This window comes from Xyrauchen texanus, chromosome 46 (genome assembly GCF_025860055.1).
Source record: "Xyrauchen texanus isolate HMW12.3.18 chromosome 46, RBS_HiC_50CHRs, whole genome shotgun sequence".
Lineage (NCBI taxonomy): Eukaryota > Metazoa > Chordata > Actinopteri > Cypriniformes > Catostomidae > Xyrauchen > Xyrauchen texanus.
In genome coordinates this window covers 20,715,743-20,731,058 of record NC_068321.1, presented here as the reverse complement: position 1 = coordinate 20,731,058, position 15,316 = coordinate 20,715,743, and the positions used below count along the sequence as shown (strand labels likewise).

At 37.8% G+C, this 15,316-nt stretch overlaps 1 protein-coding gene across 7 annotated transcripts; it reads right to left on the bottom strand.

The window, feature by feature from the left end:
• ppp6r3 (protein phosphatase 6, regulatory subunit 3) lies at window positions 1–15,018 on the bottom strand. Of its 7 annotated transcripts, none has more exons than XM_052119556.1 (25): window positions 14,847–15,018; window positions 14,391–14,621; window positions 13,827–14,013; window positions 13,593–13,730; window positions 13,283–13,348; window positions 13,085–13,197; window positions 12,799–12,912; window positions 12,598–12,727; window positions 12,132–12,284; window positions 11,450–11,608; window positions 11,287–11,351; window positions 11,056–11,171; window positions 10,890–10,975; window positions 8,747–8,833; window positions 8,432–8,529; window positions 7,960–8,014; window positions 7,573–7,703; window positions 7,335–7,456; window positions 7,053–7,230; window positions 4,923–5,020; window positions 4,646–4,829; window positions 4,095–4,112; window positions 2,976–3,086; window positions 1,420–1,506; window positions 1–1,316 (listed from the first exon to the last, which is right to left on the bottom strand). In XM_052119556.1, exons 2-25 carry the CDS (start codon window positions 14,615–14,617, stop codon window positions 1,265–1,267), a joined length of 2,775 nt encoding a protein of 924 aa, XP_051975516.1. In that variant the 5' UTR covers window positions 14,618–14,621; window positions 14,847–15,018; the 3' UTR covers window positions 1–1,264. The 7 variants fall into 7 exon arrangements, with proteins under 7 accessions (XP_051975516.1, XP_051975515.1, XP_051975519.1 ...); XM_052119555.1 differs by having other exon boundaries at window positions 2–1,316; window positions 14,391–14,624; XM_052119559.1 differs by having other exon boundaries at window positions 2–1,316; window positions 8,432–8,511; window positions 14,391–14,624.
• Between the last annotated feature and the right edge of the window lie 298 nt (window positions 15,019–15,316).

Below are 15,316 nucleotides of genomic sequence, written 5' to 3'. Positions count from 1 at the left end.
GTACTTTATAGAATAAAACAAAACTGTTCCTTTTTCTCAAACACATACCTATAAACAGTAATTCCAGAGAAATTGATAATTTTACAGTGGTCTCTTAAATTTTTTCCAGAGTTGTATATCAATTAGGATGATGCCAGCACATAACAGACCTAGATTGAAGAGTAGGTTAGGCCTTGCCCCGGTCAGGTCTCTGAAACTCTGGAATCACTGGTATGATCAATTTTCATTTAAACCAAAAATGTAGGTTGATTCATCTCACAGAAATAACATGTATTATTTGCTGGCACAGATAGCGTTTTATTACAAAAGGATGCATGATCATTGTAGCATTACCAGGAATATGTTACATTCCCATCACTCTTCAGGTAGAAAGGTTGACGTTTGTGGAGAAGAAAACAGGTATAAAAGTTAGGCCTTATTTAATACAGGCCCACAGGTAAGAATAACTAGCTACATGCAAATGCAGACCCATTAGTTTGATGCAGATTTGAATTTCGTCAATGGGGGTGGGATGTATATCTCTTAGTAACATTCCATTCTCTTTAAGAATAAATTAAGTTAAAAACTATACCTAAAAGTGGTTATTTTTGTCCAAATCTTGCTCATGTTGATAAAAGAAACATTTACATATAATATCTGTGACAAAATAAACCATAAATGTCTGAATATTTAAAATCAGTTTCCCCTAATGAAAAGCTTAATTAAAAAAAAAAAAACCAGACCAACATAGGTTTCCCATTTAAGATTTCTGTGGTTGCAGTTGCTTTTACTTGGAAATTAAATATCAGATTTCTTTGTGCAAGAGAAAAATCCTATCAAAAAGACAGCTTATGTTTTGGTCACACTATCATGTTCCAATGGGTATATTTCAGTTAATCAATCCTCTGTTTCTGTATACATTTGTCTTTTTATAAAATATTTTTTTATTCATACAATCATTTTAACTATAGCAACATTACTATTCACTTTTAAGTGGCAAGATGTCAGAGAGATCACCTCATAAGAACAGTATATAAACAAATAAGAAAAAAAAAAAAATCATTAGAGTAGGTTTCTCTTCATACAGTTCAAAGTTTCTGTACAACTGTCCAATATGAATATTGCTGGTCCTGATCTGGTGGCGTCAGTGCAGTGCTGGAGTTAGAGACAGCAGCAGCAGCGGCGGTGGTTCTGAGGGGGCTCCAGGCTGGCACTGGCCTCTCCAGTGGTCCTGGAGGAGGGGTTGTGTGCACGTGACAGGAGCTGACTGACAGTGCTACTCCCATCATGCTGGACCGTTTACTGCTGCCTCGGGGGTTGCCGTGCCATGCTCTGATCTGAAGGGAAAGTAAAAGATGGAGAGGGTTCTAATGTCAATGTTTGAGGACACACAAGATAGAGAGAATGGGAAAGTATGAAAGGGAGAAAAGCAGAACTTACTTAGCTTCATCAATGGAGGCCATCTCCTCAAGGGGGCCGTTAAGAGCATCACAAGTTGCTTTTGCCTTCTCTTCTAAGTGCTTTAGACTGAAACGAAAAATGCAAAGTGTAATGAATGGCAAGCTCTCGTATGACAGAACTTCTTGAAATTGACACAAGAGGGAGCCAACATATCATATGAACTCAATTAAAGAAATATTTCAGATTCAACACAAATTAGGCTCACTTGACAGCATTCCTGGTATAATGTTGATTACCATGAAAAATAATTGACTTGTAAAAGCAAAAATAAAGGTTACAGTGAGCCGCTTACAATAGAGGTGAATGGGCCAATTCTTGCAGGGTATAAAAAGGCAAGAAATGTGAAGATAATATTTTTTATAAAAGCACTTGCATTAATTCTTCTGTTAAAAATCATGTTTTTTTTGAGCTGCTACGTTGTTTAAATAGTCACTTATCAGGATTGGCTTTTAATTGAGCTTAACTTGTATTGAACATAGAACATTCCTTAATGTGCTCAAACAGCAACTACAATTTGGTTGACAGTATTTTTACCTGGCAGAAGAATTGTTTATTCCAATAACTGTACTTAAATTTACATATTGATTGCATACTAGTGTCTTAACATATTGTTGTTGCCACAGTTTTATAAAAAGCTTGCCCAAAATTAAAACACTGTAACGCATTAAATTGCTTAATATCTGCCAATACATCAGAATATCACTAATCTACCGGTAGTTACCCCACTCATTTCACTTATCATCATGAATTTCAAAGAACTGAAAGCACTCGTAGTGAAACTAGCTTATTTACACCTGTATATAAAGTCTATAAAAACAATGATCATACAAGTGATTCAGTGACTTATTTGGCCATTTGAGATTATTAGCATTAACCAATAATTAGCCAACAAAATAATTCTGTCTTTATGCCATCAACAGCCTTGTCAATAGACTATAAACATTCCTTTTCAAAGTTTTTAGAGAATCTTGAGTAAAACGTGATTATTGTGAATTTGACCAATTCGGTGTACATTTCATTTGCTATTAAATTGCAGATATACTTTTGATATCAACATCATAATGACCATCAGCCACTTTACAAGATATTGGCATCACCATATGGTCAAACACTAGGTCAGGGGTCGGCAACCTTTTCGAAAAGGAATGCCATGTTTTTATTTTCCAGGTCAATGGCTGTGCGATTAAACGACAGTGAAGCGCTGCCGGGTGATGATGTGCGAATGGATTGCACACGCAGCACGAGTATGTTGGGTATACTCAATCTAGTCACATTTTAACTTTTGTTTAGTCTCCCATTCAGCGGATAAAAACACGCTGCATGATCATGAGGAAGGATAAGATGTAGATTAAAATTCAGGTACGGAATTTTATATGAACAAAAAAAGCCTACTCCCCTCTCGCTGTTGCTGGCTTGCCAATGATTACCCCTCCACGGCCAGTGCTGGCACGCGTGCCATAGGTTGTCAACCCCTGCACTACACCATACTAATGACTAATTGAAAATTGGTAAACTCTGTTTGCAAAGACACTCACTCTGGTTTCTGACAGTTGCTTGGAGGACAATTACTCTTCTCCGGTTCTCCACTCTCTGCAACTAAACATTTTGCAGATGCATCTTCAGAGGTAGGTCGTTTCTCTTCCTCGCTACAGGATGAGAAAAGAGGAGAGCATTTTAAGAGCTTACATTCCATCCCTCTTTACATAGAATAAAACCCCAATTTAAATCCCTGGACACACATGCAGAATGGATCGGACCACACTGAAAGCAATGGGGAAAAAATACAAATAAATCTGAAATGTGGTTTGGTGGACAACTAAGATGATAGGATGAAAAGAGACAACAGTGTCTATTAGAAAGACCACACAACAGCTGGATTGGATGATGAACTTGATCAGTATGAAGGTGTGAGATGACAGTGAAAAATTCAGGACTGGTAATTTTCTATTTGCAAATTTTTTGCAGACATGGCCGCTGCTCACTTGGTGTATCTTTATTTACAATTTCAATAACGCTGCCAAGAAGGCCAATGTGAAATATAGGCACTGTCTTGATTTACTCATGTAAAAACAGCAATAAATGCATTCAAAATCACATCTCTCAGCTCGTTTTGGATGTGTGGCATGAAGAAACCTACACAAAAATTAGCATTTTAATGTTAATTCAATTGAACGAAATTAAAAAAGCAATTGAAATGTAACAGTCAAGTACATTTTTAATCGTGCAACCCTAGAAAGCAGCTTCCTCCATTATCAAATATACTACACAAATTAAAGTTATTGCACAGCCCAGATTTTGCACAGCCTACTTGTACTCATTAATTTAGCCCTGTGAAAGAGCTGTGGGACCAAACCGCAACAGAGCAGAAAGGAGTCGTCCATAAATCCCTGTTTGTGGTATTGCAAAGCCTGGAAAACATATGGGCTTAAATCTTTTGGGATCAGAGTGATCTACACCTATGTATGGTATTTCATGCCATTAACAACCAGTATCTGATATTACATGCAAATGGTGGAGACATTACCATTTAAAAAGAAACAAAGGAAACATAAGAATGAACAAAACATGGTTAAAAATTAAAACGCAGTGGCTGACATGAAGAAAAGGAAAAAAAAAGACACGTCAGATGTCTGCCCCCGATTGGCTGTACATACCGATACGATTTCAACACTCTGAAGCCACAAACACGCCAAAGAGAGAGAGGAAGCTCATGTTGTAAGAGTTGTAGTTCAAGGACCGATTTGTTTCTTTGTTTGCGTTCTCAAACAGACAAAACAGATGTTATAAAGCTCTGCATCGTAATGGCCCCATTAAAGTAATAGTTCACATTTTAGTTGACTTTCTTCTGTGGAACACAAAAGGAGATATATATTGAATAATATTAGCCTGTCAACATTCACTTTTAATGTATCTTTTTTCCCCCCATGCAATGAAAGTGAGGCTAACATCTCCTTTTGTGTTCCACAGATGAAAGGAAGTTACACAGGTCTAGAACAACAAGAGGGTGAGTAAATTACAGAATTTTATTTTTGGGTGAACTATCCCTTTAAAAAGACTGGCTGGCTGGCTTTGGGTGCAGGAGGATACAAGACAAGGTAGAGAGATACTACATATACAGAGTGAAGTGAAGCTTGTGTCTCAAAAGGGAAAGAATGGGAATAGAGGAAGTGATACAAGGCCCTCTGTTTGAAATCTGTGGACTCACCTTTTGAAAACAGCAGTTTCAGTTTTGGCATCTACAGTAAGGCTGACCGTCTCCTTCATAGAGCCGTTGGTGACCGTTTCAGTGATGCGGTCACTTACAGGCTCTTCCTCAGGGTCTGAGTCGGCCCCAACCTTCCCTCTGGGGGAAGTCGGGGTGGTCTCATTGGAAAGCCACTGATCTATGTCTAGAAACAAAGGTGGTTTTATTCTCACCACTGTAACTACAGTGTTTGAAAATGTATATGGAACAGATGAATGGTAAGAGGGTCTATTCTTACTTTCTTGCTGCATGGGCGCGTTGACTCCCAGAGGGTCCACTGTTTCTACGCTTGTCTCCATGGCTACAGGGGAATTGCTCCTCAAATGATCCTTGGGGCTTAATAAGAGAACAAAATTAAAAATTATGATTTGATCACATTTATTTCACATAGTGAAATCTTCACTGTGGCATTAACTAGGGTGGAACCTATGCAAGTAAACCTATTTATTAGGGGTGGGTATTGATGGTTACCCGATTAGATTCTGATTCAAAAGCTCTCGATTCAATTCCAATTTCAATACCGATTCACATGGTTACAATGCATAGAACTTGCTTGCATATAACAGAGATTGTCTTTCAGTGAATGCTCTTAATAATAAAAAGGAACCTTCAAGGCAACTCTTCTTGGTACAATGCATTTAAAAAATTCAAATTCAGTCTATTCCAGCAATTAATGTCTTGAAACTGCATATATATTTTTGTTACAGTTTTATTGTTTACTTGCATAATTTGTACCATTTACAAATTTTTACACAGACGTAGAACATGCTTAATCAGTACTGTCTCTTCAAGACTAGTGGCATCAGCCAGGAAGCGCATATAACGAGAGAAGATGTGCGTAATTTCTTTAGCGCATCCATGTGTGATTAGAATGAAATATTTATTTTTGTGTTGTCCCAACCACTTGTACATAATTTATCTGATTGTAAAGGGTTAATTGGCATGAGGAATAAAATTTTCCTTTTTCTTTTCACATAAGGATCATTATACTTATAGAAGGTCATTATACTATACAAACATACTCGAAGTTTCATAACTGAAAACATCCTTCTTAATAGAAAGAGAGCATTTATTTAAACCAAGCTGCAAAAACAGCTCATTTGGAATTTGTGATGTCACAGGGAGCAAATACATTTGCATATGCCTGGTTCTTCAGCAAGGCATCAATGCCCATTTTTAGTCCTTGCACCCTTGGCAAAGCCCAATAGTGCTCAGTCAGTCACACAGGTGAAAAGAGATAGGTCTTTCATGGGATATTCATCCAAAGTGGACTTACATAGGACACATTCATGTGCCTATCTGGATTTAAATGTTTGTTTTTTTTTAACATAAACATGCATGACTTTAACAGTTATCATGCATCGCACCTCGTAAAAGACGCGATGCCAAGTTATAACTCTAAAAAGACACCCCTATTCTTTGTGCTGTTTTGAAGGCGTCCTGGACCGTTTTTGCACACATCTGTGGTATTTTTAATTGTTGGTCGTTTGTAAACCTGGACTAGATGGACGTCTTTGGGCGCATTGATGAGTTTCTTCACAAAACCGGCAATACGCGCCACTTATTTAGAGCGGTACAAGAGCAAATTTTAAAACGTTCTGCTCATTCTGCTGGTGCCACTGAGAAATGCATGCAGTCCTGTGTGAAAACAAACTGGGAAAATGAGATATGTCGCTCTTGTGAAGACCAGCATCTCTGCTTTGGCCTGTTGAAGCATCTAACACCGTGGATTGTATTACACTTGTATATTCATATTCAACATTTCAGCGAGGATGGTGTGTGTTTTCGGCTCATATGAGCGTGTATTGCTTGTGAACCAGTCACAATATGATTCAAGCTTTGTAAAAGGAACTGTTATTGAAAGATGGAGCAGTTAAAATTGGACTATACAACAAAACACCACAAGTAACGGATTCAATTTATGAATGTTTCAAATGTCATGACATTTTGATAGTGTACGCTGTGCTTGTCCATTTTCACGAATGTCAGCCAATCACAGTGGGCATTTACATTGAAGTCTTAAAAGGACCAGACAGCTTAAAACAGATGACAGGTTGGAAAACTGTTATATAGATGACTCAATTATGACTGTTTTGGTGCAATCATATCAGTGGACCTCAAAGAGAAGATAATAAAATCACATAAAAAAAAAAAAAACAAGTGTATGTAATGACCCCTTTAATAAAATTCTCTGCATTATTTATGATTCCTTGTAGTCTACAGCAACAAATAATCCCTTTGCTATCAGACAAAATCAATCAGATCCATTAACAGTGTTTATAGTTGTACGGGTTTATGCAAATCAAATTGCTGGTGCGAGACCATTGCATACTATCACATTTTAAATATGCAAACAGCATAAACACACCTGACAGGTGTAAAGCTGGAGAATTCAGCCCAACTCTTTGCATCTGCATGGGAGTTTGGAGAGCTCCAACCCCCCGGATTAGGCACTGCAGCCGGCGAGACAGACACAGGTGCGCTGGGGTCCGTGGAGCTGCCTGTGTCCATGGGTACATCATCAAAATTTGCTGTCCACACTGGACCTGAACCAAAACATATTCCAAACAATGAGTTGTGATTCTTCAATCAGTTAAAGACTAAACCGTGACAGAACTGGCCAGTGTGCTTTCTATATTTGTTTTAGTACCGTCCCCAGTGTCCACTTCCATTCTGTCATCTGATGGGGCATTAGTGGACTCAAACGGGTCTCGTTTCCCATCTTCCTCTTCAGAGTCGGTGCTCTCTTCGCTGTCTGTACTACCTGAACTCCTGCAGAGGGGAGAAAGAGAAGGAAACCATGGAGAATCAAAAGAACAAAAAACAAACAAAAATGCTCAACAAAATAATGCTTCATAAAAGTTTGTTACATGGATAAGGTTTGATACCTGAGGCGTCTCTGAGCTTCCGGGGCAAACGTGACATCTTTCTCATCCCAAATATCTTCCTCATCAGATCCAGCATCTTCAAACTGTTGAATCTTCTCTTTACAACAGGCCTCAAAGAGTGCCATATTTGCCTAAAAGCACAGCAGGAAAAAAACTAAAAAAACACATCATGAGCTTTTCAATGAACTCAGAAAACCACAATACAAATGAATACATTACTGTATTTTTATTTATACATCAACAGGCTTTGCTGTAGTTATTTATTTAGTTTTAATGCCATGTCAGCAACTAGGCTATTCCTTTGCTGTAGTAGTAGAAAACAGAGCTTAATATATACACCATAAAAAGGCTTGTCTAGCTAAACAGCATAGCAAATTACATACTTACACTTTCATTTGTATTCAAGGAAAAATTGATGTCTGATATTCTATCAAAGGGAATACTGCGAAGTTAGAGAGAACAGATTTCAGTTTGGTTACATCATTTATACAATGACACCACACAACAACAGCTTAACACAGATCAGCACCACATCACCCACAGCATGACTAATAACAAAAAGAACACCCCATTCCATTATGTTAGGGTCACCACCACACCAGTCTATTAAGAGGACAGAGTGACAATACAAAGAATGGTGTAATCTGGGTTATCTGATTGAGGACATACTGTATAATAAAATCTAGAATGATAAATTATTTATTTCAATGATTTTCAATAAACCCCAAACAGTAATAAAAATAAAAACATCCCTAACAAATCAACCCAAGCCCCATTAACAACGCTTATGCCCCCAAATGATTGGTTACTGGGAAAACGGCGGTAAACCCAAAGAGAGTCATGCACTACTGGTACTTACTCCCCGACATCATCCTGATCGGCAAACTCTTCGTCATTGAAGCCAAACTGCTCAATAAAATTGGACGTCATTTGTTGCATCTGATAATCAGAAAAGGCCTGGCAAACCCAGGACCAACGATAATGATATAGTCTTGACACTACAAAGAAGCTTAATTTCAAAACAGCTGATAGCAGTTAAGTCTTACATTAAGCACTAGAAGCATCAACAGTTTAAATAGAAAAGAATTAGCTTTAAACTTAGATATTACAATATATAGCTTTTTTACAAGTTTTAATATATAGTTTTTGTAAGCTCATCCAGGCACAGACTTACTTGCTGTAAAGAGGAGTCCTGGTGGAACCCACTGTCTTTGAAATCTACCTCATCATCACTGGATGAGTGTATGTGGTGTGTGCTAACCTAAGAACAAAAGATGGTAGCTTATTCCCAAAAATAAGAACAAACAAATACTGAAAGATAGATTAAAAAAACTAGAATGTGGGGTGGTCGACGGCCAATATGAGATATACATGAGGTTATTATAATATAGGGCAAATTAAGATGTTTACCCATATGCTTAAATTAAACAAAATATTTACTCTAAAAATATAAAGTTGAATATAGAGACTAAATTAACTATATTTGAAAACAGAAATTGTGCATTTTCCATTCACAAGGCACATTTTACAAAATGGTTAAATAACTGCCTTTCACTAAGAGTTTAAGTCAGAAGTTTACATATACCTTAGCCAAATACATTTAAACGCAGTTTTTCACAATTCCTGACATTAATCGTAGAAAACATTCTCCGTCTTAGGGGTCAGTTAGGATGACTACTTTATTTTAAGAATGTGAAATGTCAGAATAATAGTAATAATAGAAAGATTAATTGAAACTTGTATTTATTTCATCACATTTCCAGTGGGTCAGAAGTTTACATAAACTTTGTTAGTATTTGGTAGCATTGCCTTTAAATGGTTTAACTTAGGTCAGTTGTACTGGGTAGCCTACCATAAGCATCTCACAATAAGTTGATGGAATTTTGGCCCATTCCTCCAGACCGAACTAGTGTAACGGAGTCAGGTTTGTAGGCCTCCTTGCTCGTATAGGCTTTTTCAGTTCTGCCCACAAATTCGGATCGGATTGAGGTCAGGGCTTTGTGATGGCCACTCCAGTACATTGACTTTGTTGTCCTTAAGCCATTTTGCCACAACTTTGGAGGTATGCTTGGGGTCATTATCCATTTGGTAGACCCATTTGTGACAGAGCTTTATCTTCTTGGCTGATGTCTTGAGATGTTGCTTCAATATAACAATTTTCCTTCCTTATGATGCCATATATCTTGTAAAGTGCACTAGTTCATCCAGCAGCAAAGCACCCCCACAACATGATGATGCCACCCCAATGCCTCACAGTTGGGATGGTGTAATGCGGCTTGCAAGTCTCACCCTTTATCCTCCAAACATAACAATGGTCATTATGGCCAAACGGTTACATTTTTGCTTCATTAGACATGAGGACATTTCTCTAAAAAGTAAGATCTTTGTCCCCGTGTGCACTTAAACTGTAGTATGGCTTTTTATGGCGGTTTTGGAGCAGTGGCTTCTTCCTTGATGAGCAACCTATTGTGGATATAGATACTTGTCTACCCTTTTCTTCCAGAGTCTTCACAAGTTCCTTTGCTGTTGTTCTGGGATTGATTTGCACTTTTCGCACCAAACTATGTTCATTTCTACGAGACAGAATGCATCTCCTTCCTGAGCGGTATGAAGATTGCATGGTCCCACAGTGTTTATACTTCTGTACTATTGTTTGTACAGATGAACATGGTACCTTCAGGCATTTGGAAATTGCTCCCAAGGATTGCATCCCAGACTTGTGGAGGTCCACAATTCTTTTTTCTGAAGGCTTGACTGATTTCTTTTGATTTTCCCATGACGTCAAGCAAAGAGGCACTGAGTTTGAAGGTAAGCCATAAAATACAATCAACAGGTACGCCACCAATTTAGTACACCTCGTATCAGAAGCTAACTGGCTAATTGTCTAAAGGCTTGAAATCATTTTCTTGAATTTCCCAAGCTGCTTAAAAGGCACAGATAACTTGTGTATGGAAACTTCGAACACACTGGAATCGTGATAGTCAATTAAATGCGAAACAGTCTGTCTGTAAACAATTGTTGGAAAAATGACTTGTGTCATGCACAAAGTAGATGTCCTAAATGATTTGCCAAAGCTATAGTTTGCTAATATTAAATCTGTTGAGTAGTTAAAAAGTGAGTTTTAATGACTTCAACCTAAGTGTATGTAAACTTCTGACTTCAAAAGTATCTTTCATAAAAAAAATAGGTAACATTTACAGAAAGTACTGAATTGTTTAATGTAAAGCTGCTTATAATGCATTGATATTATAAATTCTGAAAAAAAGGAAAGAAGAAAAAGTGGAATCACTGTTGTCATTGAAAAAATAAAAACTTACTAAATCTACAGTGTTTTTCTTGTTTGTATCTGATAGCGGTCCTGAAGTGAAGGCTTCCCATCGTTCCCTGTCCTCTTCTGTAAGCTCTAAAAGTGAAAATATTAAGTGGAAACAGCTTGGAAAAGAACATGAAAAACCAGAGAAACCTTTATACAGTCGAACAAACCGGAGATTAACTGCTGAATTTGTGCCCCATTGGGGCCCTTGTCACTGTTGTGGACTATAGAGTTTGCTATTCTGGTCAGGTGACCCATGTAACCTCGCCGTCGCCCACCCTCTGCCCTGTGAAAAGATAGATAAAGGTTATTTAGAAGACTCTTAAAATAAAAAAATTATAATCTTAAAAAGACCTCAAAATTGATCAACAGGTAACAAATGCGATTTAAGGTTTACTCACTGTTCCTTCTCATTTGATCCCCAGGCATCAAGAATTCGTTGTATTAACTGGCACTTCTGAAAGAGCTGTGAATCAACAAAGAAAAGGACAGCTCAAACTTGGAACTAATGTAAAACTACTATCTTGCATTGTGAAGAGTAGGCGGGTAGAGGAATAAACTCACATGTTTGAGAAGGATATTTTCTCTTATGGGCTCTTGGTCATTTTCTCTGTTAATTTCAGGAGATTCATTTTGGGTTGAAGGCATCGCTAAGATCATCGCCGTACAGATTTCTACTTGTGTGTGTAGAAAATTATTCCACAAGTACTTGAAGTACATATCCTAAAAATAAAAAACATTAAAAAGAGGGACATTAATTTAATTAGTTATTTTGAAACTCAAGTACAAATATGGAAAGATAAAAAAAAAAGAAAAACTGTCATCAATGACTTGATTTCCACAGAACATACTGTTTGCAGATGTGAATGCTTAACCAAATTATTGCCATACATATTTAAGGTGGTAACAACCAAAACAGTTACAATCAAATAAATAAACCAACCCCATTTTTATTCAGGTAGCATGCTATAAACATGTCAACAGATTATTACACTTGCACAGCAAGATTCTGTTCGAGCTGGTGCTCTACCATAAAGGTTGGACTTGAAAGTAAAAAAAAACTGTTAAATGCCACAAAAAAGTTAAATCGTTTACAAAAATGCTGATTCTGGGAATGCAACAGCTGTTGCATTGATGTATTTTGGAATGCAACATCACATGAAATTGAGCTTGCACAGCTAAAAACAAATGCATTCACGCATATACACAGTAGGTTTCAAGCATTAATCGTGTTTTCAAAACTCACTAGTATGACTCCTAGAGTGTTGAGAGCTATGAGCTCTTGGTTGATGATATGCGTGTTGGTCTGCAGAAGGCTGGTCACTAGTCGCACCACATTGAGGCGAGTGTTCCCCACCGGTGGATCCAAAAACCCCCACGTAGTGTTCAAAACAGTTTTCTAATAGAAAAAAAAAAAAAAAAAAAAAATCACTGTAAACTGTAAAGTAATCATTCTTCAGAGACAGAAGAGTTTAATTTGTATAGATGGACAATACTAAATGCAATTTGTACAGAATCAAACTACTTTTTCTATGGGGGTTTGACTAAGTATGTGCAAAACTCAACCTAGTTGTATTTGTACAGGCACAAACACTTCCTGCTGTCTAAAGCTTAATGAAATTAGGAATTTGGAGATTATGGTCCAAGTGAGATCAGCTGATTTAAAGTGGCAAAGTTTAACTAACACACATTGTTGAAGTCCTACATCTCACCTTTGGGGGCTCGAGCAAAAGCTGGTGAAAATCTTTCATTCTGGGTCTGACAGCATCTAGAATACTCTGATTGACAGAGAACGACGGATGGTTCATACCAGGAGGACAAATCTCCAGATGGCCTTCAAATCTAAAACAGAAAAGATGATATTCAGGCACTGAAACCAATTCAACATACCCTAAAACCAATAATGCACTCACGCTGGTCTCCGTGTCTCAAAGAGGGTCAGAAGAATCTGGATTACACTGACTATGGCAGACTCATTCTTCTCTTTGTCAAAAATGTTAGATAGCAATTGCTCTACAGTCTCTTGTCTGAAAAGGAAACCACACGATGAATTGATTTTCAGCCCAACAACAAAAGGTGTCACTACAATTTTAATGTGCCTGAAATTAGAGCTCGACCATTATCCCTCCGAAAATGCAATTTTTCTAAAGTTACTGATCGAGGAATTAGTATGAACTTCATTGACACGGACAGACTCACTTCTCCAGTGTGCCCAGCAAGGGATCTGGCTCAGAGCAGCCCTGGACCTGGAACATCTGATCCTTGCTCAGCCGAATTATCTCACAAAGCGACTGGGATGCATTTGAGTGTCTCTGTGCAGAAGGAACAAGCAGTTATCATTAAGAAAAGTGATGTTCTTTAGGTTTCATGAATCATCTGACTAAAAGCACCACTTACTTCCTCATCCTGAGAGGGGTGTACCATGTCTATCAGCCTCTGTATTACTTTCTCTTCGTTTAACCACTGCAGGAGAATATAGAATTATAAAAAGAAAACTGTGAGAAGGAATTATGATGAGTGAGTGGATTAAATGGACTAATGGACTAAAATGGACTAATCCCTGATGACTTTCCTGCTGTATACAAATTATTAATAAACAATAAACAAAAAACCTCATACTTGTTTTGTGCTCGAATGCACAATTCTACACATTATTGAAACCACTCAGATATCAAAACTTCACAGAATACATTCTGTGATCACTCACATTTAATACATCTTGTCTAAGCTGCTGTGGCTCAATGCAGGTGAGCATCCTGAGCAGGAGGTCCATAATGGCCGAGGTCCCTATGTGTTTGATTATCAGATCTACAAAGTCTTCTCTCTTCCTGAGGAATTCCACGATCTAGAGACAGACAGAAGATTCAGCATGTATTGCTAAATGCACCAAAACTTATGATCATTCAAATTAATTTGGTTTTAATGTCTAATGAATGCACACCTGCTCTGGTTTCCTCCCGATGAGAATGCTCAGGACTTTGCTGAAGAAACTTGCCAACAGTGGGTTGAGGGGAGTCTCGTTCTGTAGGAAGCTGTAGAGTTTCATCAGTAAACTTTCATCTTCGCCCAGCCTGTCATTGATCTGGCCAACATCTGAGGTCAGGAGTTCACAGGATATGTTGGGATACCTTTAAATACAAAAAAGGACATTAACAATCAACCATACCAAAAAAAAAGCTCATAAATACTGATCCACAATGAAAGTGAACTACTGCTGTGAAGTGACAAAATCACAGCCAATCACAATATATTGAATGTTTTCTTCACAGCTATGTGGAGCACAATGCTAAATTGTTGATAAATCACAGTGGCCGGGGCTACCAAAGCAAAGATGACAAATAGAAAATGGACAACTATTTCATTAGTCACAGTCACAGCTGGTTAGAACAGTGTTAAGCCGTGTGTGCATGCTTTTTTTCCTTCTTCTTCAATTAATTATAAGACGGGAGAAGAGTACCATATTTCAGTTTTAGCACTTCATTTTTACCCAAGAAAGAATTCGTACTTATATTTGATCTTCTCCTCTACATCGTCGCTGGGCTCTTGGGTGATGTAGCCCACGAGATCCTCCATGCACGGCGGCCTGACCAGGAAGTCAACAAGTTTGTGGTTCTGAGCCTTGCATTCCTGCAGGACATCCTCCTCATCCATCACCTCTGTCAGTGTCACGTCATCCTTCTCCAGGAGTGTGTCGATGTGGGACGTTGTGTGCAGATCAAACTTCCAAAACATGGTGCTGCTGCGGAATATATGAACAGGAAGGGGTGGTTAGAGTATTTGGTTAAAATAAAGACTGTGGCCTCAAATTCTTACTGTCAAACTGAAAAGGAAATCAGGTGAATCTATATTTCTATAAACTTTCATGCTGAAGATTTTAACTTTATATTCTATACAGAGTTGAGATAGAAAAGACCACAATTAAAATGTGTCTAATTACAAAAACACTGAAAACACCACTCACCTGAGTGTAGCAGAGACCAGAGGGTAAAAACTCTGATTAAAAATTAAATAATGCTTGTGCTCTTTGGGACTTCAGGCCCATTACAGGCACAACAGGCAGTAGAAACTGGACAGACCCTTACGTACAGGACACATGCAGCATAGATGTCTTCTGCCACAGCAAAAAACTTCACACACCTGCAACACAGAATAGACATGACTAATAAGAGAAATTCACTTAACTTATTCAAGGAGGCATCCTTTAGTGAAGGTTAACAATAAAAAATACTTTTCTGAAGACTAATAGGGTTAATGCACCCACAATAGATTACTCTGTTGATATTTATTCACAGTTACGCTGTTTCAAACATGTATGACATCAAAGACTGCCAGCCTCAGTCAGCATTCATGTTTATTGTATGGAAAGATACAATGAAAGTGAAAGGTGCTCGAGACAGTAAGTCCCTAACACTCTGCTTCACATCTACTTTA